A 24,092-nucleotide genomic window follows, 5' to 3' on the forward strand; every position below is an offset into this window, starting at 1 on the left:
CACTTTTTTTACATTCAAAGAAGAAAACATCTCTGTCAAAATGCATTTGTCAGGCTGGAGGGTGCTTGAGCTCTTCTCCAAGTGCAAGTGTGAGCACTAAGAGAGATTAACGCCTACTACAACCCTGAAGTATTTTGTTTCAGTTCTCCTTCTTTTTAATTATTTATTTCTTTAAGAAATCCCTTGACACACCAGCTCAATTTGTCCTGCTCTTTTAACTAGATTGCCTCTGTGAATGATGGGATGAAGTTCTGGGCATTACAAATGCTTTTTACTGTTCCACTGAGTTTATACCAGCCTTCAAATCCAGAAGGAACTGTGTGAGAACTTAGCCCTGCACAGCAGGAAACCACAAAGATCTGTTACAAGTCTTTATCTCTGTAGAGTTTTTAGATCCTGTCCCTAAAGAGGGAAACGGGCTTCTCAGGGGTGTGATGGAATCACCATCCCTGGAGGTGTTCCAGAACTCTGGAGATGAGGCACTGAGGAACAGGATCAGTGGCAATGGTGGGGGTGGGTCAGTGGTTGGACTTGGGAATCTTAGTGGTCTTTTCCAGCTGATATGAATCTATGATTGTAAACAGCCTATAAAATTATTGTGTTCTCCAGACTGTATTATTTTATGCAAAACTGACTGTGTCTTATTTTGAGCAAGACTTTCAGCAGATACTCGGTCTTTTCTTTGTATTATGTTCTTTCTTGGAGCCACCAAACAATCCTTACAATATGGAATAAATACGCCTGAGAAGATGCTGCTTGCATGTTAGGATGAAGACAGTTGCAAAGGTTAATGAAGAGCAGTGGTGTGAAGGATGCCTTAGGGCAGAATGTGGAATTGTGGAGCAAGAGCTGTTCAACACTTCCCTTCATCATTTCCCTGATAGAATGAGCTGGCTTTCTGTCACTAGAGTGGAGCAGAAGGGGACAATCCCTTCCCTGCCCTCTGCCACCCCTCTGTTGGTGCAGCCCAGGGGACTGCTGGCCTTCTGGGCTGTGACCATGCACTGCTGGCTCATGTTCCTCTTTTTGTCCATCAGGACCCCCACATTCTTCTCCTCAGGGCTGCTCTCAAGGTATTCCTCTCCCAGTCTCATGTCTGGGATTGCCCAGCTTTCACTATATAAAATCATAGAAATATTAAGGTTGGAAAAGACCACTAAGATCACCAAGTTCCAACCCCAGACCATCCCCACCATGCCCACTGACTGTGTCCCTCAGTGCCACATCTCCACAGTTCTGGAACAATTCCAGGGACAGTGACTCCACCACTTTCCTGAGCAACCTGCTCCAATTAATGACATCCTCCTGAGTCTGGAAAGCTTCATCTAACATACAGTGCAAGTCCTAAGGTCGTGCAATGTCAAGTATGCTTGAACAGTCATGATTTTGAAGCCTTGCCAAAAGGCATTTCTGCTGATAGGATCATGTTTTCTCAGGGCTACTTAGTACACTTTTGCTGTTGAACCTAATTGTATGTAGGTTTAATTTGGAGAGGTGGAGCCTAGCGGAACTGGAGAGAAGAAACAGCTGAGAGAAGAGTGTGGAGACCAGGCTGTAGGACACAGACATCCTCCCTTGAGCAGTACCCAGATCAAAAGTCTTCAGAGCCTGGGAGTTTGGATCCTGAGGTGATGCTGGATCCAGTGGGGCTGGAGATGATAAACAGCACTGCAAGGTTTCTTTCAGATCTCCTGAAGCAAGACAAATGTGATTTTTGAGCTGTGCAGACAGGCAGACTCTCTGGTGGAGCCCAACAGCTGCTTGTTTCACCAGTTTGGCAGGATTGGGTTCTGTAATGCTGCATGTATATGACCCATGTTCTTACACCAGAAAGATGCAAATAGCTTAGTGCTGTTCTGATGACAACCAGCACAGGAGATCTATGAGATGAAGATGCATGCTGTCCTGAGATAAAAGATTTGTTGGAGAGATGGAGCATAAAAAAACATTAAAAACCATAGCATATGGTTTTTAAGGAAAAAAAAAAAATGGTGAAACTGAGCCTTTTCTTGGGAAAATCCATGTGTGAGTTCTTCTTGAGGGATGCATGACCCAATGCATTGATTCACCCAGCATGTTGAGGTAGACTGCCCATACATGGGCAATGAACTTCCCTTCTGCTTTACAACCTGCTGTCCTCCCTGCGTGCACCCAGCCTATCTCCTTTCTCTCATTCCTGTAGAATATCTGAGAGCATCCTTTGCTCTCAGTGCTGGTGGAGGAGTATGTCCTTGCATTCTAAGCAGAAAGAGAAGAAAAATTGGGAAGCATCTAAGCATCAGTACCTAGATGAGGCACAGCTCCTTGCAGTACAGGTGACCTACTGTCTCCACCATGGCTGTCAGCTTGTAATGGTGATGATGCTCTTTCAAGAGATATCTCTTTGGTGTCATCCTTTTCTGCTCGTTAATTCATCTCTGGAAATGCTCTTCTGCATAACTCCTCCTTTCCCTTGCCTAAATATCATCCAGTCGTGTCCGTTTCTCACTGTGCTAAATGTCTTGTCCTGTCAGGATGCAATCTAACTATTCTCTTAGTTAATCAATTGGTTTCTTTTCAAAGGCCCTTTTTAAGTTCACTCTTCAGCATCTTTCCTTCCATCCGGACTCCCAGGAGAGCACAGTGGTGTGTGAGACTTTGAGGGCACCAGACGTTGATGTCTGTCACTTTGAAGGGCTGTTGTGCTGGTGGGTCTGAGAGTCATTAGACACCCTAAAACAGGAGATGGGGGTCTCTGAAACTTTTGCATGTTAATCTAGATTGATGGCATTACAAGCAGGTGTCCGTGGTCCTCCATCCTTTTTATTCTATTTTCAGCAATCTAGTTGCATTCTGTCTTCAATGCCAATAGATTTGGGTCCTTGTGGTATTTACACTGAAGATACACCAAAACGTGAGTGGGAGACAAAGCTGGGACCAAATCTGAAGTAAAAATGAATAATTTAATCCAGCTAAACACAAGTTTCCATCGCCATTTGCTTCTTTAAACAAATCAATATTAAGAAATTTAAGCAAATGAATGTTAAGAAATATTAAGGTTGGAAAAGACCACTAAGATCACCAAGTTCCAACCCCAGACCATCCCCACCATGCCCACTGACCGTGGTGCTCTCCCTTGTGGGGTGCTTAGAGCTGAAACAAGTTGTGTTTCGGTTTGAGATTTGAAGAAGGTGCTCTCCATGATATTGAGTTCTGCTTACTTTTAGTTTTACCCTCAGTATACATTCCTTATGAGAAAAATTTGACCACAGATTGCAGGTAAACCACCCAAAGATTCATAGAATCATAGAGTGGCTTGGGTTGTATGGGACCTCAAGGATCATGAAGCTCCAGCCTAAATGAACCCAAAGAACTTGGGATATTTCAGCTTTAGGAAATGCACTGAACCTAAAAATTCACCTCCTGTTATTGGGACCAGAATGGTACTGGTGGTTCTTAAAATAAATAAATAATAGAAATAAAAATAATAAAAAACCCCACGGGGCTAAAGCTGTGGAACCGATCCCAGCATGTCAGAGGTGAGAACGGCTCCTCATTTCAGAGCTGGAGGCTACAAATAGCATTGAAATGAACATTTTGGCAACCCACCCAGACAGCTGGCTCTCAGCATGTTGCAGCAGCACCATCCCAACATCTGGCTGTGTGTCACAGAGCACGCGGGGCTTGCATGCTTTGAGCTCTCCTTGGCAGGCAGCAGCTGTCTCCACGCCATGCACAGGCACTGTGCAAGGAAGGGCGTTTTGGGCTTTGCACAAGTTTGGGGTGGAAAAGTACCCATTAGTGGGATGAAGCACTTTGTGGAGCTGATGTTTGAGTCATCGTCCCTCGAGGTGTTCAAGAAATGTTTAGATGTTGTACTAAGGGACGTGGTTTAGTGAGGAGATATTGGTGATAGGTGGACAGGTGGACTGGATGATCTTGGAGGTCTTTTCCAACCTCGGTGGTTCTGTGATCATGATTTGCCTTTTGGGATGTTAAAGGGGAATGTTTTGCCCTGGCAGGTAGCATGTGGCTTTGCTTTCAGGAGAATTCCAGCAATATACACATGAGGAGTTGTGATTTCTGTTGCTTTTTCTCTTTTTAACATACCTGTAGGTGAAGATCATAGAATGATAAAATGGCCTGGGTTGCAAAGGAGCACAGTGCTCACCCAGTTCCAACCCCTGCTGTGTGCAGGTCGCCAACCAGCAGACCAGGCTGCCCAGAGCCACATCCAGCCTGGCCTTGGATGCCTGCAGGGATGGGGCATCCACAACCTCCTTGGGCAACCTTTTCTAGTGTGTAAAGATTCTGACATCCACTGGTAATTCTGAGATGGTGTTTTGCCATCTTGTAATGTCAGCTATTGATAAAACCAGTAGTGAAGACTTTTGGTTGGGACTGTGGCTTATTGGAGCCTTCAGCTAGTGAAATCCTGCTGACTTCTTTCTGTTACGTTTTATTTACCCCTGACTACTAAAGATATGGCCAGGTAACCAGTCCAGAGGTCCAATTTATAGCAGCAACAGAACTCATATCTTCTGTCAGATCTGGAGAGGAGCTTGTATTCATGGAACCAGTCTATACAGAGGTGTTCTTTAATTAAATCAAGGTTTGACTTCTGCATGTGATACACCAAAAATGAGATCTCGCACGCTTTCTCATTAAATCTCTAATAGTTTTTTGCTTAAAATTCTATCCTGCTCTCCAAGGCAATATTACTGCTTTGCACCTTTTCACTTCTTTTCAGTTAGCAGAGCATTTTCTAGAAATGTTAGATGCAGGTGCTCTGTAAAATACCTTGAATTACTGAGGATTAATGATGCTTTTTAAAAAAGAAACAGTGTTGTTACTGCCTCATAGTGGCATAGTGGGACCTTAATAATGAAAGTAGAAGTACTGGCAGATTCCAGCCACAAAGAAAACATCCAAAGGACATCTTTTCATGGGAAGGAAAACTCCAATTCCCAGGTATTGCCCTCATCACACCTTGTGTTTTAAGTCCAGTTATTGTCTCACAAGGAAACAACAGGGAAGGGAGAACTAAAACCAAATTTTAAAATGATGCTTGTGGATGGGAAGAAAATCCTTAAAACTTGTGGCTGCTATTAGGGTTTGGAACAAATTTGCTTCTTCTGTGCAAGCTTCATCATTAGCCTGCCTAGCATGCAAATGCAGTGATGCAGTGCTAATTAGAAGGAAAGCAGGATAGTGATGTCCAGCTGGCTGTGCACTTTCACAGTAATCATTAAGGAAGGTCCAGAGCTCTTGACTTCAGTGCTCCTTATGAAAGTATTTGCTTCTGAGCACAGAAGTAGTCAAAATGAGTTCATTCTTGGGCAGTTTTCTAGAAATTACTTGCTGTGTCTTCACTCACAGGAGAAATCTGAATAGCAGGCTGATTCTTGCAGAGGTTTGAAACTATCAAACCAAGGGCAGAGGAGGAACAGCTTTAAGAAGCTGCACAGGGGACTGTCTGTGGCCTTCAATGGAAGTTGGCATAGTTGGTGGAATGGGTTTGGAGGTCATTGCTTCCTTCATCACAGCGCTGACTTCTTAATCAACAGATTGTGTCCAGTTGCACTGGATTGCTGCAAACCCAGATTTGGGATTTAGATATAATTTGCTTGATGGTATTGTATTAAGGAGGAAAGTCATCAGACAAAGTGGGCAGAGACAGAGGGTAATACAAGCAGGATTATGTATTTATTTAGTTATTGCAGTTTTGCTGTAAAACAGCAAGCATGCAACTTTTGCATCAACTGTTGTCCTCCTTAGACACATCTCTGCATGTCACAGTCAGAATCTGGGCTTTTCAGCTCCGTCTCTCCTGGAGAGACACAGACACTGGCAGGGACAATGCAAACATCAGTTACTCTGATTTTCCCTATTCACAAGCTCACGCTGTACAGAGAGGTCCTGTTTCCAAAGAGGTACCAGAGGAACTTGAGGGTTGGAGCATGATGATCCTTCCAACCCAAGCCATTCTATGATTCTGTGAACAAGCAATATTTGATTTTAGGGGACAGACATAAGTTTGCCTTCTTGGCTTCTAGTAGAACTCTGCTGGGTTGTGTCATTGGTGTGAGTGGCTCATTCAGTCTCCTTGAGGCTAGAATCAGCTGAAAAGGTTCAAAGGACCATAAGGACAGCTGTCCACATCAACGATGGACTCATTTGGAGATGCAGTTACTTACATTGATGGGACATGACACGACTGTGGGGCACAGCACAGCAGAGAACACCTCTGCTGACGTTTGTGCTGCTTGCTGGTTCAGGGCAGCCAGGGATGTTCTCCCATCTGTGATGCACTTCAGGGTGATGCTCTTCACTCCTAGTGGTTGTGATTAAGATGACATCAGAGCTCCTAAGAGTGCATTTTGATGGTCAGAACTGAAGTGTCAATCTGTTTTTGGAATATTTTTCAAAATACTGCTTCCTCTGCAAAGCTGAAATAGCAACATAGAATCATAGAATATCCTGAGTTGGAAGGGACTCATAAGGGTCATCAAGTCCAACTCCAGCACAGACGTGCATGGAGTTCTGTGAGTTTGTTTAACTTGCTAGTTTCTGGAGATTGAGTTCCTTGGAAAGGAAAAGATGTGCCTCCTATCTGAGCACCTGCATGCCACTCTGATGGGGTTCAGTTTTGTCCCTGAAGAGCAAAGCTTGGCCTGCAACCTGTGTAGGGACTGAAGATGAAGCAACCCCAATTGCATTGAGCCATTGGGGTTAGGCTCAGTGGTATCTCTTAGTGCTGGGGATGGGACCATCATGGCTGAAACTCAGTGCAGTCTGTTATTACAGCACTGCCACTAAGATGCATGAGCATCCCTGCTGTCTTTATATGGCCAAATTTTTCCCTTCTGACAGACTGAAATCCTAAAATCGCATCTCCAGAAGACTGTTTTCCTATGTGGCTTTCATTTTTTACCTGTGTGTGCAGTCTTGGCTCTGTCTAAATTCACTTTTCCCCAGCCTAGCTGAGGGAGGAGACCTTGGCCACCCTTCCCCACCTTTACAGAGGGATGCTGCTGTTCTGGCCAGGCTTCTTGGCCCTCTTTTAGCCCTGCTTATGCAACGTGGGCTTTTAATTGCACAGGTGGGTAACAGCAGTGCCCTTCATCTTTGTCCTACCCTTGGTGAAGGGTTTTACATCGATTGCTTAGTGGAGGTAGTCCAGCCTGCCTTTTCCAGTCTTCCTTCGCCCAAGAGATGATTTACAACTCAGCACATTTTGTTTTCTATTTCTGGCACATTTGCATCCCTGGTGAGGCTGCTTGTAGGGACACGGGTTCAGTTGCAGCTTGGTGTCACCTCTTGCGCTGGGACTTGTGTTGTATCCAGCCACCAACCCTTCCTGGCTTGGGCTGGTGGTCTCGCATTGCCTTTGAATTTCTTGTCTCTGGTTTGAACACTACCTGCTTTATTTCCTTGCAACCCCTGCAGCCTCTGAAAGCAAATATTGAGCGCTGCCCAGCACCGAGTGGTGGATCGCCTTGCAGTGCTCACCCCGAGGAAACCTGAACTACTTGAAGAAACCCGAGATGCTGAAAGCTGAGGAGCTGAGGTTGGGATCCTCGTGGGGCTGCTGCTCCCTGGTGACAGCTCTGGGCATCGTGCATCTCTTGCAAAAAGCTCTTTTCATCTGACCTTGTGTGACCCAGCGCAGGGCTGGGCGAGGGGATGTGGTGGGATGTTGGCTCCTGCCTAGACCAGACAGGCATTGACTGGGAGCTTTTCTGGGGGAAGGTGATGCACCTCAGTGTTGATTTTGTTGAATGAACAGTAAACTGTACTCATATTGGTGTGTGATTTGAGCCAGAGGCATTCAGTGCAGACATTCTCTATCTGTACCAAGGTTGTGTTGCTGCCATTTCTGAACGTTGTTTGCTTGGGTTATTTTGCCCCAGAGCTTGTCGACCTGAGTGTTTAAATCAATCAGTTAATAAGAAAATGAAGGCACCTTAAAGATCATAGGGCCATAGAATCACAGAATGGCTTGGGTTGGAAAGGACCTCAAGGATCACAAAGCTCCAACCCCCACCACACGCAGGGCCACCAACCTCCACATTTCAGAGCAGCCCAGGCTGCCCAGGGCCCCATCCAACCTGGCCTTGAACACCTCCAGGGATGGACGGGGCATCCACAGCCTCTCTGGGCAGGTGCCTTAAATATAAAAGTTTATTGTGCATATTGCTTGCACGGTGCCTTTAGGTCTTTGTTCTTAAAGTTATCCTCTTCCCAATCGCTAAGCGACCATTGAAAATCATGGCTTGTGAATCCTTATTGTCCCTTGATGGAAATTACTGTTCCTTATGGGGTGAGTGGAAGAAGAGGATGCTGCAGGTGCACTAAACCTGACAGCAGAACTGGAAAATAAGAAAGTGATTTTTCAAAATTGCTTTATTTTGGTGTGCTTGTATTTCAGTGCAGCCTGTCAGGTTCTCTCTGTAGCTGTCTGGATTTTTTTCCTGCTCTGCCTGTCAGTTTATGGGCATTTTGGGTTTAACTGTACTGATTTTGTAGAAAAACAAAGCATTCATTCTCATCCTGTATTGTTTTTAACAAAGACTAATTCTGCTGCCATCTGGTCCATTTTACAGGGATGAATTTGAACTAACATTTGAGTCTTTATCTGTGATTACTATAGGGATACGTTTTCTAGGCCTAAGACTAATTTTGCTTCATTGTTGGAATATTTATTAATAAGAGAAATCAACTGATATTTATTTTTAATGATTGATTGTTTTACTGATGGAGAGATGTGACAATGAAATGTTTTCTACAGGACCTGCAGTCTTGTTGTTCCCCATGGTAGGGGTTATACCCTGATCTATAGACTCTTTTTTCCATAGTGACATCTTAACCACTGTTTGCATAGGAAAGCAGAAGAATAAAGAACCATTAAGGTAGCTCTACACAGAGCCTGTGTATAGAGAATTGGCATCATCATGAATGAATGATTGCTTTCTGTGGATCCTCTGTTTGGGGACCACACTGAGCAAATCTCTCATACCCCAATTTCCTATTTGGTTTTCTAGTGCTGCAGGCTGTGATGTGCCTGCACTGAGCTCCATCTTGAGCGTGGAAGACCCTCAGTGGGGTCAAAAGCATTGGACATCTTCAGACTTTGCGGTTTATATATATGCCCACTTGCTGATAAACTTTTACTGCTCTTTTTTTTTGGTCACAGTTGGCACCGGAAAATACCCTGATGTCCTTCCAGAAGGCGGTGGAGCAGAAGATATATGGAGTCCAGGCTGATGTCGTACTGAGGTAAGCCAGTGTCATACTTGGTGTGAGCACGGAGGCTTTCTCTATGCACAGCCCAAACCATGCTATTGAGTCTCTATCTGCTGTCTGGTTGGTATTGGTCTTTCCCTTTGAAAGGGGCTCTCATGGTGAACGTATCTGATAACTCCCAGGGGAGGCTTAGGTTGGATATTAGAAAAAAATTCTTCTCAGAAAGAGCGGTAACAGATTGGAACAGGCTGCTCATGGAGGTGGAGGAGTCACCATCCCTGGAGGTGATCCTGAAAAGGGTAGATGTGATAACAGGGGATATGGTCAGTGAGCAGGGTGGGAGGGGTTGGGGTTGGACCCGGGGATCTTAGAGCTCTTTTTCAACTGTAGTGATTCTGTGATTCTGTGAACTCCTAGCTGTGTCTGCCTGTAGTGCACTGATGCTACAAATCATTCCACTGAGATGATGGCTGAAGGTGAAGTTGTCCAGTTGAGAGAACCTGGATTCCTTTTCTTACGAAAATAATAGTAATTAACCTGAAGACTGCTGTTTATCCTAGAACTTGCTTTACTACAGTGACACACTGCTCCTGGTTTCTATCATGGCGTGAAGTCAACTGGTGTTGGGAAAAGGCAGAGATACTTAAAAATGACTTTTACTGGGCAGCACAGAGAAAGAAGTGATCCCAAAGTGATTTCCTTGTGCTGCAGGTCTTCAGGAGGGTTTTACCAGCCTTGCAAAACTGTCTGCAGTGATTTAGCAGCACAGGAGTAAAATCATTCCCCCGCCCTCCTTCACTTCACATTACTGCACGGGGAAGGAGGAACCTGGTCAGACAGTTGCCCATCGAAAAATCTTTCCCTGCAGGCAAGTGTTGAGTTGACAAGCCCAATTTAGATGTCATTTGGAGTTACTTTGAGAACCTGCTTTATTCCAGGAGTGTGATTGTTGTCTAATAGTCTTCCTTTCTAAACTGTTTCTTGCATGTATTGCAAGAGGGTGGAAGTGGCATGAAGGGAGATGTAGTGCCTTATCTTGGTGATCCCTCAGTTTTCTGAGTTCCAGGTATGAATACAATTAGGACACAAGGCTGGTATTTTCTTTCTTTTTTTTTTTTTTTCCTGATCTCTTTGAAGGTTAGAAAGGTAGTTTTGCTTGGTGGAAGATGAGATTTTGGAGCTTAATTGCCATGGTGCTTCCTTTCTTTCCCTAATTTTTTGAGAGGAAGGAACGTGAAAACTGAAGGAACTTCTTCCCCCAGGGAGTCATTGTGGAGGGATGAAGGAAGAATAGGGACATTAGCAATAAAATTCTTCTTTCAAAACTTACATTATTAATTGTTGTGAAAGGATAACTGAATAGGTTCCTCCTTTATTGCTGGCCAGAGAGAAGGCTAGACTCTGGGAGGAGGAGAGCTTGGAAAGATCCAAGAGCTCTCCATGTTGCCACCCTTCAGGCATCTCAGAGGAGCACTCCAAGCATCACACAGCTCAAATGGTGATGCTCTTAAGGGATCAATTATCTGAGGCCCTTCAGGGGAGACCCAAGATGCTCTATAAAAAGAGGCCTTCAATGACCTTCAGACTAAAACCAGAGCTATCCATACAGCTGGCAGAAGTTATAGGAAGAGTTTACTTGAAAAATGCTCTTCATGCCTGTGTCTCGCTAGGTCACTTTCAGTTCTCCTCCTGGGATGTTTCCATACTTTCCTCATTCTCCTCTAGAAGAATATAAGTAGGCCACTGGGACGTAGTCACATACAGCACATCCTGCTCCCTATCCAGTGATGCTCCAAACTGGGTGGTTCTGGTTACAAAGCCAGCTCTGCTGCATTCAAAGCTTCTTTGCTTCAAGCAGAAATAGCGTAGTATTGCTGCATGTTCCCCTCCCATCTTCCATCTCTTCTCACCTCTCTTCTGATTTCTCACTCTTTCAACCTACACCTGTTAATGTATTGGTTGTGATTTGCCCTGCATTGTCCTGAGCAGCTCTGTACAGGGAGGGAATGGCCAGAAGGGAGTCAGTGTGCACTGCCCCATTAGTTTCCGTGCTGTGGCTAAGGCTCAGTGGTACCTAATGATGCTCTGCTGCAAGATGTTAAGGCTTGAGCTCCTATCTTCCTTAAACAGTTCATGCTCTTAATACTGCAGTTTCTTTGCATCTTTCTTTTGACTGTAAATATTAAAAACTCTTCTGAGTGCAGAAGTGTGGTGCATGGTGTTGCTGAGCATGGTGTTGCTATACAGCATGCTGCTTTGGATGGAGAGGGACGTAGTTGGCATGGTGCGCACCAGAAACAGCAAATAAGATGCAAGTGACCTTTGTGATAAGGGACTTCAGCAGGCAGTGATAAAGATGGGACAGCATCATCCCCAGTTGTTGTCTTGTACTCCCTGTAGTTCTGTGGGTGAGTGCTCAGAGTTATCTCCTGATTCAAATGGGTTTTGTTTTTTAACCCCATTTCATTTCCGGGCATTATCTGCCTAGTATGAAGATGGGCACTTTGCTTTGGAAAATGTCACTGTAATCAGGCTGGCTGTGCAGAGTTTATCTTGATTTTTGAGTGCAGACAATTGTCCTCCAGCCTTTAATAAAAGCCTTCATTATCCCACCAACGATCCAGCCACAGAAAATTGGTCTGAAAGAAAGCTTGAAGAGCTTCATAGGCTTCCCAGAACTGCTGTTCTGTTCTATCTATGTGGCTTAAAAACCACAGGGCATGCACTTGCCTATTTGGTTTCTTCTGAGAGGTGGGTTTTGTTTAAGATGGATTTCTTTAAGATGCATGAGCACAGCTACTCACGTGAGCATGGTTGTCTCCTCAAACCAGTTTCAAAATGGAAAAGATTATTTAAGAGCAATTTTAGTAGCTTGTAGCCCTTGAGTCTTGTTGGAAGCCCATAAGCATTAAGTTCCTGGATAGACTGAGAGCTATTGAAAATCTTGCTCATTATCTACTTATTAACCATTTGAGAATAGCTTGTACCTGTGTGGATGCATATGTCTGTGAATGAAGGTATGGAAAAACACTGACAGTTTTTGGAGCTACAGACATTGCAGGCATCTTTGGTTGGTGTTGAACATTCATGGTGGCTGGTCTTGTCTGAGCTGAGAAGCTGTGGATGCCCATTCCTGGAGGTGCTCAAGGCCAGGTTGGATGGGGCCCTGGGCCCTGATCTATTGTGTTATTCAGTGGGTGGCAGCCCTGTCTGCTGCAGGAGGTTGGAACTAAATGATCTTTGAGGTCCCTTCCAACCCAAGCCATTCTGGGATTCTGCGATGCATGGGTTTGGCACTCAAAAAATCTATGAATTGGAGAAGGATGGGATGGACTAATGCAAGCATCTAGCAGATTTCTAAAACATTTTTCCTCTGGGTAAGTCTCATTTCAACTGGTATAGAGGCTGTTGGGGATGGGTTAAGTTGGTCAAGATCTTCACAATGATTTTGATGTGGTCCTTAAAGCCATGGGAGAGGCTGGAGTGGAGATGGCCATTTCTCTAGCAAAGTGTTACATGGTTTTTGTCTCAACCTGTAATGGAGTCTGTGTGTTTGCAGCTATGATGGAGTGCCATTTCTGATGCATGACAAGACACTCAGGAGAACAACGAACGTGGAGGAAGTGTTTCCAGGGCGGGCCTATGAACACTCTTCCATGTTCAACTGGACAGACCTGGAAATGCTCAATGCTGGAGAGTGGTTCCTACGGGTGCGTACCTGTAGGATGTCCTGCAGCCATGGTTGTGGGATGAAAGCTCTGCCTAAACCCTCTTTGAGGTAGCTTCTCAGTAGGGTGGTCTGAATTGCATCTAGACCAAGCCTCTATGAATTGTATGCAGTTCAGTCCACTACTAATCATGTAGTTTGACATCCCACCCAAAGCATTCACAGTTGCCTTCAGGTAGTGTTGCACAAGGGCTGGAGCAGTGGCCTAGCCCCCAAGAGCGCTCTATGGGAATTTGAGTTGCTTGGTCCTCTCTCTGCCTTGCAACCTGGGGTAGGGGAGAGAGATTTTTTTTCTCTGCTTCTTCCACCGCTTGGAAGGAGGGACCTTAATGCCTGGTTGATACTACTCAGGACTCTCAACATGCCCCTGGAAAGGGAAATATGACTATAAAGAAAACAGACTATGTTGTATTGTTACTTTTCGCTTAATTTATGCTTGGAGGTAATTGTTTCTAAAATGGAAAAAAAAAAATCCACAGAGATGTTCAGCTTTCAAAGTCCAGGGGAGTAGGGTTAGGGTTAGCCTTGGGATGGGCTGATCCATCTTTTGGTGCTCAGCCAGCTTACAGGTGGGCTTGCTTTCTGTAGCCTGCAGCCATAACCTTCCTGGAGAGCATTAGTTGTGGTCTGGAAGGAGGGCTGCAGCAGTATGGCACGTTCCAGCAAGCCTGAATGTGGCTTACTGCAATGATGCAAGCTCAGATACTGGTTTCATGTGTCTGTTTGAAGGTCCTTCAGTGCTTGCTTGGTAGTAACCTGGGCTGTAGTAGCATCACTGCTGTTCTGATCTGTGGGAAGTCTGAATAACAGCTGCATGGCTGTGGCACAGAGACTTGCTGGGCCTACAGATGTGGTTGTTGGAGTGGGAATGCTGTGAAAATGTCTCTTGTTAGGTGAGAGGGACAAAGACAGCAGCTGGAAGGTTGGTTTTGGAGATGTCCTTTAAGTCACAGTCATTTCTAAATGTCCTTATGTCCATCTTCTCCAGCATCCCATAGCTCCTCTCTTGTTGCTTTTAGTTCCCTTGGGTGGGGAAGCTGAGGCATGGAGAAACACTTCAACAAAGTCCAAGATGGGCATTGAGTGTAGTTGTCAGCATCCCCTACTGTTGCCATGGTGGGATGGAAAAGGAGCTCCACCTGCACCCGGGGAGCCTGTGCTTCATGGTGGTAATGCTGGGATCTTTTACTTTCAGAACGACCCTTTCTGGACAGTTGGATCCCTCTCAAGGTCTGACTACTTGGAAGCTGCAAACCAGTCTGTCTGCAAGCTAGCAGATATGCTGGAGGTGATCAAGGATAACACATCACTCATCCTGAACTTCCAGGACCTGCCACCAGATCATCCCTATTACACGTCTTACATCAACATCACCCTGAAGACCATCCTGGCATCAGGAATTCAGCAACGAGCTGTGAGTTCTGTGGGATTGGTGGTATTTCCAAAATTGAACATCCTTACGGGTTCCCTGAGTTCTTGAGTGCCTCATTTGATCCATTTGGATGCTTGATTTGGGTTATTACTTGGAAGCTGTGCTGGGGAGGAAAATGCTTGCAGGCTGGTGGTCCCAAAGGCCACCCTGAGCATGGACCTCTGAGAGCCTGCTGCCTTCTGGTTGCTGCAATATTCCCTGGCAGCAAAAAGACAACCTTGGGCTATACTCATGATAGGATAGCTACTCGATCAAGAGATGGGATTATTTCCATTGCTCAGCAATTGTGTCCAGTGTGGGGATTCCAGAAGACAAATATTAACAAACTGAGATCAATCCTACAGATTGATTAGGGGTTGTATGAGGAGGGGCTGAGAGAACTGAATCTCTTTGTCCGGGAAGAAAGAAGTCTTCATGAAACCTCATGGCCACTATCCAGAACCATCAAAAAGGTTGTTGAGAAGTTGGACCCAAGCTCTTTGCATAGCTACATGTCTGGAGGATGGGAGATAGCAGTCATAAACTGGAGCAGCAAAAGGAGGCCTCCTCCAGACTTTCTTTCCTATAATTGCCAAGCAGTTAATTGGAATGGCTCAGAGCTAGAAGTCAGTGTCCAACCAGCCTTGTTAGTTTGTCCTCTCTAGAATGATAGAATCATAGAATGGCCTGGATTTAAAAGGAGCACAATGCTCATCCAGTTCCAACCCCCTGCTATGTGCAGGTCGCCAACCAGCAGCCCAGGCTGCCCAGAGCCACATCCAGCCTGGCCTTGAATGCCTGCAGGGATGGGGCATCCACAGCCTCCTTGGGCAACCTGTTCCAGTGCCTCACCACCCTCTGGCTCAAAAACTTCCTCTTCATATCCAACCCAAACCTCCCCTGTCTCACTTTAAAACCAGTCCCCTTTGTCCTCTCACTATCCACAGAGGAATGAAGGGCACTGGAAAAACAGCGAGCAAACAGATGTGGGGGTGGTGACGCTGTATTTTTCATCCAAGTTTGAGGCCAAACGTTTGGTCATTAATGAGTGTTGATGACGTCTTAAACATGTGGGTTAAAGCAATGTAAAGCCCAGTGGTACTGCCATACTCATCCCACCCTCTGTATAGCACAATAGAACTGCCCAGCCTGGCTTCTGCATCCACTTTATGTCTGGCACCTGAAACTGTCAACACTAATTGATCTGACACCTTTTCAAAGCCTGGTGTGAACTCTGGGATACCCTTGCCTTGGGTTAGAAGAGATGTAGCCCAAAGGAAAGAGAGTGAATAAAACTAACCTCAGCCATGGGATGCTGAGAGGCTTCTCCTGCACCATCTTGTGCTGTCAGCATTAGTCCCTGTGCCCCGAATTGGGCAGGGAAGACAGATTGTTAGTTGTGGGGTACAATAGACCTCACCTCATGAGCCCTTGGCTTGATCTGTTTGTATCTGAACCCTTTTCACATCTAAATTTTCATGCATTATATATTTCTCTGTGTTCCCCAACCATCCTGAAGTGCATTTGGATATAAATCCAGGAGGCTGTGTGCCTCTCCTCTGCTGTTTGTATGACAAATAAGGCAAAATCTATTGTGCATATTTGCTTCTGACTTAATGTAAACTGGTTATCTGCAACCCTTGGCTGATGTTATCTGCTTTGTGAACCCTCTTTGCCTTGACCTCCCTCTGCCTCTGCAGGTGATGTGGCTGCCGGACACGGAGCGGCAGCTGGTCAGGCAGATTGCTCCAGCTTTCCAGCAGACTTCTGGCCTCAAGTTGGATGCAGAGCGCTTGAGAGAGAAGGGCATCGTGAAGCTCAACCTGCGTTACACCAAGGTCACGAGTGAGGATGTCAGGTATTGTCCTCCCTTTGGATGTGGTGTTGGTAGCACGTTGCTCTACAGCCATGCATGCATACCTGTCCCAGCAGCATCTTTCTTGACCACCGCAGGACTTGTCTGCATACAGGCATTGTTTCAGATGGACTTGCTGTTAAAAAACCTGAGCAGTGCAAGCTCGTCCCTCACATTACCCAGAATCCAGGCTGTTTCCATGATTGCTCATTTGCCTCATAGAATCGTTAAGATTGGAAAAGACCACTAAGGTCATGAAGTCCAACCATCAGCCCATCGCCACGATGTCCCCAGACACGTCTCTCGGTGCCACATCTGTGTCTCACACGTGATGATCCTTTCTGAAATGCAGATCTGTGAATATTCCTTACTCTTATTCCTTACTGTTATCTCTGGAAAAAGGTGACTTTGTTTTCAATTCCATCAGCAGCTGCCCTGTTATCTGTTAATCTGCTCCAGAGCTTCTGTGACAGATTCTTGATTAGTCCCAGTGTCTAATCTAGTTCTTAGAACTTTTTTGGCAGACAATTCACACGTTCTGTTGCTGTCACCTGTTTAGAGTGGTTAGACCTCGTCTTTAATGAGACTGTCACAGCATGTGCAGCCTTCTGGCAGTGTGTATCTGAACGGTGCACAGTGCTAGCTTATGGCTTTGCCCTTTTCTCAGAAAGCGTGGGTTGTCTCTCATAGAGACCTTTTCCCTTTTTTCGAGTTTGAATTTATTCCTTGCATAAGTATTTGAGAAATGAAACATGTTTTCAGATGGAAAAAAAAAAAAACTATATTTAAATGATTTATCTTATTATACATTTGGGGCTGGAAAGAGAGAATAACTGAGAATATGGCCCCTAGCTGTTTGCTTTGTCGCCTGGAGGGGACCATATGCCAGCTCTGGAAACTGGAAGATGTATCCCTGCAACTGTCCCTAAAACAAGGGCATGGGAGCTGTAGGAGCTGATGTTGCAAACTCGATCAGTTTTTAATTAAGTGGACTGCCTGTGAAACATGATGAGTGTCTCAGGTAGATGTTAATTTTACATCAACATGAGGTGGTGTATCTGTCCTTTACGATGATGTGTGTGAAGCGGGCTGAGTCCTGGGGCAGGTAGTGCCTGGGAGGAAAAGAAAGCTTGTGCATTCCAACCACTTGATTGCAGTGCCATTGGCTTGCCTATGAGGTGACTGTGCCCTTTTAAAAACCTACTTCATATGATTCGTAGCTAATATGTCTGTGTTTCAGCAGCGCAGATGATGAGAACTCTCGGAGATGGAGATTTCAAGTTGAATGTTAAGAATAATTTCTTCTCCGAAGAGCAGTTGGGCACAGGCACGGGCTGCCCAAGGAGGTGGTGGAGTCACCATCCCCAAAGGGGTTCAGATCTGTGGGGATGTGGCTCTGAGGGACGTGTTCAGAGGGCACGGTGGGACGGATTGGAGTGGGATGTGGGGTTCTTGAGGTCTTTTCCATCCGTGATGATTCAACGATTCAATGAGATGAGGCACTGATGATTGCAGGACTCACCCCTCACTCTCTCTTCCTTCTGGCAGAGACTACATGGCAGCAAACCTGAGCGTGAATCTGTACACTGTGAATGAGCCCTGGCTGTACTCCATCCTGTGGTGCACTGGTGTCCCGTCGGTCACCTCCGACAGCTCCCACGTCCTTCGCAAGGTGCCTTTTCCCATCTGGTTGATGGTAAGCACAGAGCGCAGCTGGGAACCCCTGGAAGTAGGGAACGCCATGGGGAAGGTTTAGAGGTTGCTCACTGCATCCATATTACTAGGGGCTTTTTCCAAGGACGTTCAGGTTCAATGTGCCATTGGCCTTCAGTGTTTTCACCCTCTGTATGTCTAAGATGGTGAAGGATCAGTGCACAAACCCTTCTTTCAGGTCTCTCCCCATGCAGCATTTGGGGACCTTGGAGATTGGATTGCATGTCTCATTTAACCCACCCAACTTTTTTGTATTCCTTCAGTGTAGAAACACCTTTCCAGACCTGCTGAGCATCTACTAGAGTTGCAGTTTTGTCTGGTTTTAGTACCAAATGACGACAGATTTTATCTCTGGCTACTCCATTTCCATACTAGGAACAGAGTCCTTACCCATCACATAGGCAATAAACCCTCTGAAAGCTCTGCTAGCACTTTAGGTCTCTGAACCAAACAAAACATTCACATTGGAGAGGAGGGAAAATAGTTGCATCATAGTATTCCCCAAAGCTCAGCTGCAGAGGTGTACATGGATGTCATGGGGCTGTTTTTTGGTAACAGATTTTTATGGGGGTAGGACAGGAGGCAGCTGTTTTGCCACTGCTCTGGGAGATCCCATTGGCAAAGGAGAAATAAGATGAGGGGAATTCAGCAGGTGTTATCTTCATTTGCAGTTGGAGGTAGGGCCTCCAGACTACTGCCTGGATGAATGAACATCTATGCATCTGTGAATGTCATCAGTCTTAGCTTAACCTACTGCTAACCTACTGCTTAATCTACTTCAAATCTGACAACACAGATTTGAACTGATATGAGCTGAAGGTGGAAGACTGAAAATAGTCAGCAGACTGATCTGTTGGCATCAGAAATTATCACTGTCTGAATTCTGCTGCTGCAAACATCTGTCTTCCTCTACAGTTGGCAGGAGTTTTGGGTACCTCACTGGCAGCTTTTTACTCCCAAATCCTCATTGTCAGCTATGAAAAGCAACTGATGCTTGGAGCCCTCCTCCTAGGGCTCTCCCATCTGTTGGAATTCCAGCATCCCATAGAGGAGGGCTTTGGAAGTGGAAAGCTTGAGCTGGGGTTCTAACCCCAACTTGATGTCCTTAACGTGAGTGCCCAGTGTGGTGCTCCTGTCCTGCCTGCGTTTCTGAGGTTCTTCCTGAAAGGTTTGAGTTGTTCTCTGGATTCCAGTTTTTTTACTCATAAAATCTTTGCAAACTCTGAGCTTTCTGGGGATTTTATGGGCATCACAGGTTTCTTTTCTTCACTCATCAATATAAAGTGCTAGAGTTTGCCCACAAGGTTCTGTTCATGTCTGCCTATTCCTTGGGATATATTATGGACAATACAACTTTTGTCCCCACAGGAGAACCTGATATTTTGGGTGTTGTTGTGGAATACTACTTTGGATAAGTGAAAAATTTAGATGTGTAGATTTTCTTCTGACCTAAAAGCCTCCTGAGTTTTCATTCAAAACATCGATGATAGTGTTCTCCAATCAGGAAAAAGGCACTTTTGTGTCCTAATAAATGCAAAAAATTAGACAGGTGTTATTGCAGTATCAACACAAGGTCAAATGTCTCTTTTCCATAATTAAGTTTGAAAATAAAGGATGAAATGTCTATCAGAACTGTTAGCTAATTAAAGCATTGCCCTGCTCTTCCTGCTGGATAAATTGAGACGCACAAAGAGGTAATGACCAGAAAAACTAATTTTTCTGTTCTGAGAGACAGAGGTAGCAATGTTGGTGGTTCCCAACTTGGTTTTACCTTTGTCACCCTACTGCTGCATGAACTCCTCTTTCTGCATTGTGTTCTATTTCTCTAATTAAATATTATTTGTCTGCATTAATGGCATTGGCCATTGGGATGCTTGTGTCTGGTCTGCTAATAAATCAGAAAGCTTTTCCTTAACTGGGACTGTGTCCTTCAGGATTGGGCAGGCCAAGCAGAAGTTTGTTGGCTCTTGCTGATGGCTGTCATGGGCACGTATCTTCTGAGCATCATCAGGAGTTGCTTATTAATAGTTATTACTTAGACCAGCAAATGTAGCAAGAGTTGCCTGTGCCTTAAAGGACAGAAATCGACAGAAATATTTTTTGTTTTCCCACAGGCTTGGATTTCCAAAGAGCCTCTCACCTCACCTTGAGGTACAGCTGAGATAGGGAACTGCCAGCCCACAAAGCTCTCGAGAAAACATCAGCACGTGCAGAGTGCTTAAAGCTTAAAGCTCTTCCTGTTTGCTTCCTGATAATGCCACCTCAAGTGACAGGCTGACATTAGAAATGTCATAAACATGATTTATCTGTGACCCCTGCAGCTCTGTGCTTTTCTTTACCCAGAGAGTGGTGAGGTGCTGGAACAGCTGCCCAGAGAGGCTGTGGATGCCCCGTCCATCCCTGAGGTGTTCAAGGCCAGGTTGGATGGGGCCCTGGGCAGCCTGGGCTGCTCTGAAATGTGGAGGTTGGTGGCCCTGCGTGTGGTGGGGGGTTGGAGCTTCATGATCCTTGAAGTCCCTTCCAACCCAAACCATTCTGTGATTCTTTCTGCCATGGTGGTGACTTCAGCAATGTGTGTCTCCCTGTGCGTATACACAGCTTTAAGATCTGCTCCTGTTCTTTGTCTTCCAGCCTCCAGACGAGTACCGCCTAATCTGGATCACATCTGATCTCATTTCATTTATCATAATTGTAGGAGTTTTTATATTCCAGAAGTAAGTAGCATTGTTGTGGCTCAGCTCTCGTGTATCTGTGGTGTGTGTTTTCATTGAGAGTGTGGGGTGGAGATGGAGGAGAGGACTGTGGTGCTCCTCAAGCATGTGGATTGCCATAGCAGGAAAACTGATTAAAAATTCCTACAAAGCCTGAGAACAGTAATTAATTCCACTTCTGAGATGACATTTGAATTTGACGAAGTCATTGCTTTTAAGGGGAATAAGAGATCTCACAACAGGAATGGCAGACTCCTTGCTCTTCTCATAAATGTGCGTGGGAGAGAAACCTTAAGTGTTTTTGGGGAAATGGACTTCAAGAAGTTTAAATGCTATGGAAAAGGTGAGGAAATAGTTTGAGTTTCCACAGTTATAATTTTTACAGCAGGGTTGCCTTTTAGTTTTTCTAAAATTGTGTTTCCATTAGTTTGAAGAGAGAGATGTAACAGATGCAAAACTGTTACAGCTTAGCAGATCCAATCAGTTGCCCAACTGGATGTTTGGAGAAAAAAAATCCCCATTTTTTCAAAGAAAACGTGGAGGCAGAAGCCTCTAGGACCCTGAGCAGAGACATGGAGCAGAAAGCCTGGGAGCAGGACAAGCTTAAGACACCAATGAATCAGTAGGAGATAAATCAACTTGCTAATGGTAGAGTTGGCCAAACCACCCTCTTGATTAAAAGGGAGGAAATGACTGTGTCCTCCTGGTGATGTGCCTGCTCTCCTAAGAGGCACTTTAGCTGTCAGTGGTGACACTGAAATAACCCTCTATGGGAAATCACGAGCTCAGGAGGAGTAATGCTCTTCCTCCAGCGAGAAGCAGCAGCCTTCCCCTGGGAAAATGTCATTTTGAAATTGCACCTCTCTCTTCGCTCGGCTTTGTAATCTCACCTGCTTTAGCATGCACAAAGCACTACACTACAGACAGCAAGAGGCTTGTGCTTTCCTTCTTTCTTGATCTCCAAAATGCCTTTGTGTTAGGAGTACAATTTCATTTCCTTCAGCTTTATGAGCCAGTAATCTTGCTGTCATGCTGCCCCAGATCATCTGCTTGCAGCAATCCCTTTCCCTCCCCAGGGCAGATAATTACCTGGGCATTTTCACCACGTTACAGCAGGCTATTGCTCCTGCCAACACCTGCTATGGATTTGACTTCAGGCCATATGTTGGGTCTGTTGATAATTATGTCCTTCTAAATTTGCAACCCATACGATCCCAGGCTGGTAGACCAGTGCCCAGTAGGTCATCCATTCCAGCACAGCATAACAGAATGAGAAGCAGATTCAAACCCCTCTCAGATTCGATTTACCTACACTTAACAAAACCAATGACCTAAATGAGATTTACCAATGTGTTTATAATTTTGCTCAGAAGTCTGGTGATTCAAATTGCAGCCAGTTAAACCTTTCCTCCAGGTAGGCGTTGTGGCTGTGTTGTCTGGAAGCTTCTTCTAATCCTTCAGATTAATCGGTGGACTTAATGAGAGATTTCCCTGCCCTTCAGACTTTTATTTCTCAGTCAGGGTCAGAAATGCACTGAGGAGGCTGAAGGCAGGAACTGAGCTCCTTAATGCTCTTCTGTCAAGAGCAGAATTTAAAGGTCATGGCAATGAAATTCTGCATAGAATCATTCAGGTTGGAAAAAACCTCTAAAATCATCCAGTCCAACCACTGACCCATCACCATCTGAAGTGTTTTGCATCATCTCCCAAAGCTGGTTTGGCAGGCTTTCTCCATCATACCCAACTAAGTCATACTGAGGCTATAGGTCTGCTACGTGGGCATTCTGGTGTATGGACTGCTGCTCTCCCCAGGATGTTTTTCCAGCTTGGAGGTGGTTTGGTGGAGTAGGGAGAGAAGAAGCAGGGTGAGGAGTGGAAGGATTTGGGGATTTCTCTCCCTTGGGACAGCTCAACCCCAAGTCAGTGGAAGGAAGGAGAATAGCTCTAGCATCAGAAGCTGGATTTTCTACATCAAAAGGCTTGCCCTCCCGAGAGCTCCTGCTTTGTGCATCCCACTTAGGAGATGCCCATTTCCCTGCTCTTCACGGCTGCTTCACCACGCAGAAGAATGGGTATCAGCTCTGAGTCTGTGCCAAAAACAAGTCTCAGCAGAGCTGCCTAACGACTCCCTGCTGATGCGATTCAGCTCCACGAAGTGGGGCTTGACATTTGGCCTTCAATACGTCGTGTGTTTTTGTTTTAGGGTTTGTGTGTGTGTGTGTGTATGTGTGTGTAGTTTTTCCTGAAGTCCTTTTTGGGGTAAAACAGAGCTGCTTCCTCCACGCAAGGACCAGGGGGTGGGTGGGACCAGAGGCACCGCTTCGATGTGCTTGTCTCTCTCCTCCGCATGGCTTGTCTCTCCTCCATAGGGCAGGGGCTGCTCCTGCTCTTCTCCTTCAGCTCTGGGAACAGGATCGTGGCAGGCCTTCCTGGAGGGAAATACCAACTGTGATGACTTCTAACCAATCTTTTTTGCCTCTTTGCCTTGTTTATTTTCTTACTGCTCTGACTGTTGTGCATGTTCCTCCTCTTTCTCTCTCTGCTGCATTCTGGCATCTCACAGCTATCACATGATCAGGTAATTCTGGTGCTTTCCTCCTCTTTCTCTTTTTCATTCAGCCTTCCTTTCTCTCTTTCTTTCTCCCTCTCTGCTGTGGCTTCACTGCAGATAGACAGTGCAGGACGCAGCTTTTCCATGATGCTTTCAAACATCTGGCTTCACAGGGGGACCATGAGAGTCAGAACATTGCATGGTCCATAGCCATGAGCACCACGGGAGCCTGATGCTGAAGCTGGTGGATGCTTTGAAGGCAATCCGACCTTTTGTTACAAAGATCAAAGTCGCTGCCCTTTAAAACAGCCCTGTTCTGAGGTCTTGCAGGGTGCTGAAACTGGGCAGTTCCCCATGGAGATGATGCTTTCTCTGTGGAAATGATTTCACTACAAAATATCCTCTTCCTGCATTTACCAGAGGTTTTTTGGGACCAACCTCTTCTAAGCTGGCTAATTCTAAATAAGATGAAAATGTAACCTGTTCAATTATATCAAGTATCAGTTCTCCAGCCTGGGTGTTAATGAATAGGGTTAACAGCTGAACAGGTTTGGTTCAACGACTGCTGCACTCATTGAAGCTTTGGAGGCTTTTCCCAATTACACTACTGTGAAACTGGAAATACAGTCTGAAAATAAAAACAGCAGTGTACCCAGGAATGGAATTAGCCTGGGATTTTGGATTTGAAGTGCCATAAATTGCCAACCCAAATTTCTCCTTGCATTGACTGTTTTCTCAGAGGTAGTTCTCATCCCATTGGAGGGAAGCACTGTCACCTTTCTGCAGTAAAGCCTTTACCATGTCCTTACTCAGACCAAACTCTCCATGTTACCTTCTCCATTCCTTCCGCTTGGCACCATGGGGTTGTATTTTTGAGGACTGGCTCCTCCCTGTGTGTG

The 24,092-nt window shown here is 45.4% G+C and overlaps 1 protein-coding gene across 7 annotated transcripts in view; it reads left to right on the top strand.

Moving 5' to 3' along the window:
* Positions 1-24,092, top strand: part of GDPD5 (glycerophosphodiester phosphodiesterase domain containing 5) — a 159,168-nt gene that overhangs the window by 127,829 nt on the left and 7,247 nt on the right. For 5 of the 7 annotated variants that reach the window (XM_090134281.1, XM_090134282.1, XM_090134283.1 and 2 more), the window contains 7 exons: positions 9,176-9,258; positions 12,785-12,935; positions 14,148-14,366; positions 16,064-16,221; positions 17,767-17,914; positions 20,563-20,645; positions 23,206-23,220. In XM_090134281.1, coding sequence (XP_089990407.1) covers positions 9,176-9,258; positions 12,785-12,935; positions 14,148-14,366; positions 16,064-16,221; positions 17,767-17,914; positions 20,563-20,645; positions 23,206-23,220 — 857 coding nt within the window. The remainder of the gene's footprint in view (positions 1-9,175; positions 9,259-12,784; positions 12,936-14,147; positions 14,367-16,063; positions 16,222-17,766; positions 17,915-20,562; positions 20,646-23,205; positions 23,221-24,092) is intronic. The other 2 variants (XM_031606105.2, XM_090134285.1) reach the window with 2 other exon arrangements.

The sequence above is a fragment of the Phasianus colchicus genome, chromosome 1, assembly GCF_987193195.1.
Source record: "Phasianus colchicus chromosome 1, bPhaCol1.hap1.1, whole genome shotgun sequence".
Classification (NCBI taxonomy): Eukaryota; Metazoa; Chordata; class Aves; order Galliformes; family Phasianidae; genus Phasianus; species Phasianus colchicus.